Source organism: Malus sylvestris, chromosome 17 (genome assembly GCF_916048215.2).
Source record: "Malus sylvestris chromosome 17, drMalSylv7.2, whole genome shotgun sequence".
NCBI classification, from domain to species: domain Eukaryota; kingdom Viridiplantae; phylum Streptophyta; class Magnoliopsida; order Rosales; family Rosaceae; genus Malus; species Malus sylvestris.
Window position 1 is genome coordinate 21,210,284 of NC_062276.1, and position 4,307 is coordinate 21,214,590.

Below are 4,307 nucleotides of genomic sequence, written 5' to 3' on the forward strand. Positions count from 1 at the left end.
TTGAGAGTGATGGCTGTTTAATTGGTATCTAAGGTGCAGTAGTAGTTGGTGGTGATGTGGCTAAAATGAGAGACTCAAAATCGAGTCATGATTCCTTGTAACATAAGTAGAAAAGGAGGTGATGCAACAAAATCTCTCAGTGATAATGTAACTTGTATCAAAGCTTAACTCAAAATTTACTATAGGTATCAACAATAATTTTATGCATATTTGAGACAAAGTTGAACCTAATGTTGCAACACATATATTACTATACACAAATCAACACATTCATTCCAAAACATTTTATAAATTAATAGAACAGCTAAACAAACAGGGTAAAATAGGTTTTCAAGTTACATGACATTCTATTTACTTTACATCAAAAGCATATTTGCAATCCAAAGGGGAAATTTCTAAGTTACATTTATATACACTTCCAAAAGTGTCCCACATTGATTAGTTGTTCATTTTGCACCTGTATTTTACTAAGTCTACGTTAAAAGTTCTATGTACAACCAAAAAAGCAGATTTGAACGACTAAGATGATGGATTTCAAGTCCCAAATATATACAGTTTCAAAAATTCCTTGGCTCATCAAAAAATCTTCCATTTGTTCTGTATTGTTACAGAGAACTTCAGTCATCTTTGCACTTGTTCTTGCTATAGATTGAAATTAAATTCTTTGTATAAGAAATATGATAAAATTTGAGTTATGAAAGTACATGCATTAATAACAAATAGATGTAACGTACTGAGTTTTGGAAGCAATAAATACTATTTCAGATTTGTTTAGAGACACTTTGTTCCTAAGAGATTTGATGAGAAAATCTTCAGTGTCCAAAGCGTTTTGTTCATCTATTTCTTTGGTAATTTCAGTTTTCCTTAAATCCATATAAACAGAAGAGAGATGAATGCATTACTAAATGTCAGGTTATTTGAAAATATAGATACAAATGAGATACTTACAGTGAAAGCTCTTACCTTTTTATTTTTTTCTAGTCTCAGAGTTGAAAATACCCTTCCGAATTGAACTTTTTGCAGGCGATGTTGTGACAACAGTGGGTGAAATAGTGGAAGAGATATGTTTTAACCCTTTTTAAAAAAGTGGTGGGATAGATGAAAAATTCTAAGTTGCCGTATCTTAGTCCTCAAATTCAGCCATTGATTCATAAGAAGTTTTGGAGCTTGATTGAACAACTTGTATTTTGTTGTCGAAAATCGCTTGGATTAAAAGATCATTTCTGTTGAAATCATTTTTCAAATTTCCAAATCAAAGTTAAATTTTTTTTATCTTCCCTCGACATTGGAGAATTGCATATGGTAACTCTTATTGATCAGTAAACCCTTTTTCGACAACTAAATCATAACATGAAGTTCTAAATAAACGTTCAGCCAGTTTACCAATGATAATGGCACTGATCTCATCGCTGACGTCTTCGAGGATTAAACTTACTTTGAACCTAAGTATATGAAGGACAATATTTAAGTATAAAGCATAGGAAATTAGTTATAAACATTTGGTTTACCAGGGGAGGGTACTTAAATATTATGAAATTAGTTATAAACATTTGGCTTACCAGGGGAGGGGAATTTGGACATTGTGCTTTACAAAAATTAGCACGTCATTATTTTCATCCTTTCTGAGTTGTTTGTAGCAGCATGGACATGCTTTGTACCACCATCCAGCATGCGTGTCAAAACGCATAATGGTTGCTCTACATAAGACTAAAGTATTCTGAGTATGTGTACATCCAGTGATTAATATATGGATAATGTAGTGAGGGAACATAATATATCAAAAGTATCACTCCAATCTTGAAATATATGTATACGTTCATAGGAAATGATTAATAGTATGTGCATAGCCAATATAGCAAAAGCATCACTCCAATTTTGAGATATATGTATATGTGAAACATATTGTTCATGTTACAGAAAAGAAAAACCAAATCTAAATTATATTTTTTTTTTCTTTCAATTATATGTTTTTTATGTTCAAAGTTTAAAATCTAAGAATGATATGTACTCAATTAATTTGTCATATATCATATGAGGAATATAATTTACATTTAGATTTTTATTTAGATTCATGTGGGAAATACTTTACTTTTAAATTCTAAAACATTGAGAAAAGTTTGTTTACCTTGTACAAATCTGGATCCAAAACATTCAAATCTTGAACAGACATTTTTCAGAGTTTTCTAATTCTTCTAATCCCATTAGTTGCCTTGTTGACGTTGACAACATTTTTACAAAATGAGTCAGACCAACAAAGCTGCATATATTTTTGTATTCAAATAAAATAGAATAAGAATCTAAACCATGAAGGGATACTAACAACGTGTTCATTAAGCATTGATGAATTGAAAAAAAAAATTAAATATTATACCATCAAAAATTTAAAGGAATAATTTTCATACTTCTATAAATTTATTGCATCACTATCTAATGCATATACAAACATGGCTTGTGTTTCTAAAGTGTGGGCTCTCAAAAGTTTGTCCAAATGTATATGCAAATGTTGTTATGGCAGACTAAAATGAACACATTCTTATGAGAGAATTTTTTTTGCAAATAAGAAAAAAAAAAATCTCATGAATTTTAATAAACTAATCTATTTTGACCTTAAAGGGAAACAAATTTTACTTCATCTACTATACAGCAACAACAACAATGTGCAGTATCATCCTTTTTAAAATAATTCTAGTCAACCTGACAAACCTTGTCAAGTTTGCACATAGCTTGCATAAGTTTACAATAGGTCTACTAGTTTGTAACGTACAATTTTAGGTAGCTGTAGCAAAGTATTTGGTCAAAGTTACACTAAAAAAAGCCAGATCATAGGCTTTTTAATTTTAGAAACATGTAAACTAAAAATAAATATATAAACGTTGTATTTCCAGATGTGCTTACTTGAAATAACAATTTCATATTTATATGCATATCATTGGTAAACATGTATATCCATATTTTTTTTCCCTCATACTCAATTTCAACATGAAAAAAATATTTTAAATTATTTGTGTTTGTACCATACTTGACCAATCCTGAAACTACCGAGCACCGGTTAAGGTTATACCGTCAAGGATCCAGAAGAGTTTCCCTCCAACCAGGAGGCCAATCACAGAGCGACACGTGTCGACATCAGAAGCCAATCATAGTGCGACACTTGTCAACATCGGAAGCCAATCACAACACGACACGTGTCAATGTCAGAATAAGGCTAGAAACTCTCTTCTATAAAAGGAGATCATTCTCCGACAATATTTCCTAATGTCATTTGTACTAAATCATTCACTAGCACTCACTAAAGGAGAGCTTAAACCTATGTACTTGTGTAAACCCTTCACAATTAATGAGAACTCCTCTACTCCGTGGACGTAGCCAATCTAAGTGAACCACGTACATCTTGTGTTTGCTTCCCTGTCTCTATCCATTTACATACTTATCCACATTAGTGACCGGAGCAATCTAGCGAATGTCACAAACTTAACATTTTCTGTTGTACCAAAGTCCTTGCTGATTTTGTGCATCAATATTTGGCGCCGTCTGTGGGAAACGACACTTATTCCACTCTCTTCAGCTTTGTCAAGGTGGTTTCCACCATTCGTACACTCTCTTTTGACCAGGCATCCCTCTCCAACATGGGGAGCGAAGGAAGCCACATCACACAAAATGACACCCTTCTTGCACCTAGTGCGAAGCAACGAATGAAGGAAGGAAAGAAGGTTGCTCTTCAAGCTAAAGTTGATGAGTTAGAAGCTCAAAACAATAAGATAACAATGAACAATGAGGTCCTTCAGGAGCAGTATGAGAAGCTCTTTGAGACGCTCCACAAAACTAGGCGTACTCAAACATGCGAGCTCATTGCCCCTGTGGACATCAACCATCATCTGGGTGCCCCCCAACATGGAGGGTCACCTCCCTTCGACATGGGTATCCCTGATGAGAAGTGAGCTAATCATCAAAACATTGATCAACATGAGACTTCTCTCAACCCAGATGCTTCGACCTGAAGTAACAGAAGTGGAAGAAGACACCTCCTTGCAGGAGGGTCACCTCCCTTCGACATGGGTATCCCTAATGAGAAGCGAGCTAATCATCAAAACATTGATCAAAATAAGACTTCTCTAAACCCAGATACTTCGACCTGAAGTAGGAGAAGTGGAGGAAGACACCTCCTTGCAGAAGGGTTGGAAGGATCGAAGGACATTTATCGCAACTGCCAAGGCTTCCTAAAGCAACGTCGAAAAAATCCCCTCCACATATGCTCGAAGATCAATGACCCAAGGGTTTCTGAAAGACTCAGTTCCATCCCACAACCC

The 4,307-nt window shown here is 34.2% G+C and overlaps 1 protein-coding gene across 3 annotated transcripts; it reads right to left on the bottom strand.

The window, feature by feature from the left end:
- Window positions 1–365: 365 nt before the first annotated feature.
- On the bottom strand, window positions 366–3,133 carry LOC126609781 (uncharacterized). 3 transcript variants are annotated; one of them, XM_050277710.1, is made up of 4 exons: window positions 2,126–3,133; window positions 1,560–1,697; window positions 1,384–1,442; window positions 366–642 (listed from the first exon to the last, which is right to left on the bottom strand). In XM_050277710.1, the coding sequence occupies exons 1-4, from the start codon at window positions 2,149–2,151 to the stop codon at window positions 488–490; spliced, it is 378 nt and encodes a 125-aa protein (XP_050133667.1). In that variant the 5' UTR covers window positions 2,152–3,133; the 3' UTR covers window positions 366–487. The 3 variants fall into 3 exon arrangements, 1 of the variants encoding a protein (XP_050133667.1); XR_007618275.1 differs by lacking the exon at window positions 1,384–1,442 and having other exon boundaries at window positions 1,560–1,707; XR_007618274.1 differs by having other exon boundaries at window positions 366–1,442; window positions 1,560–1,707.
- Window positions 3,134–4,307: the final 1,174 nt, after the last annotated feature.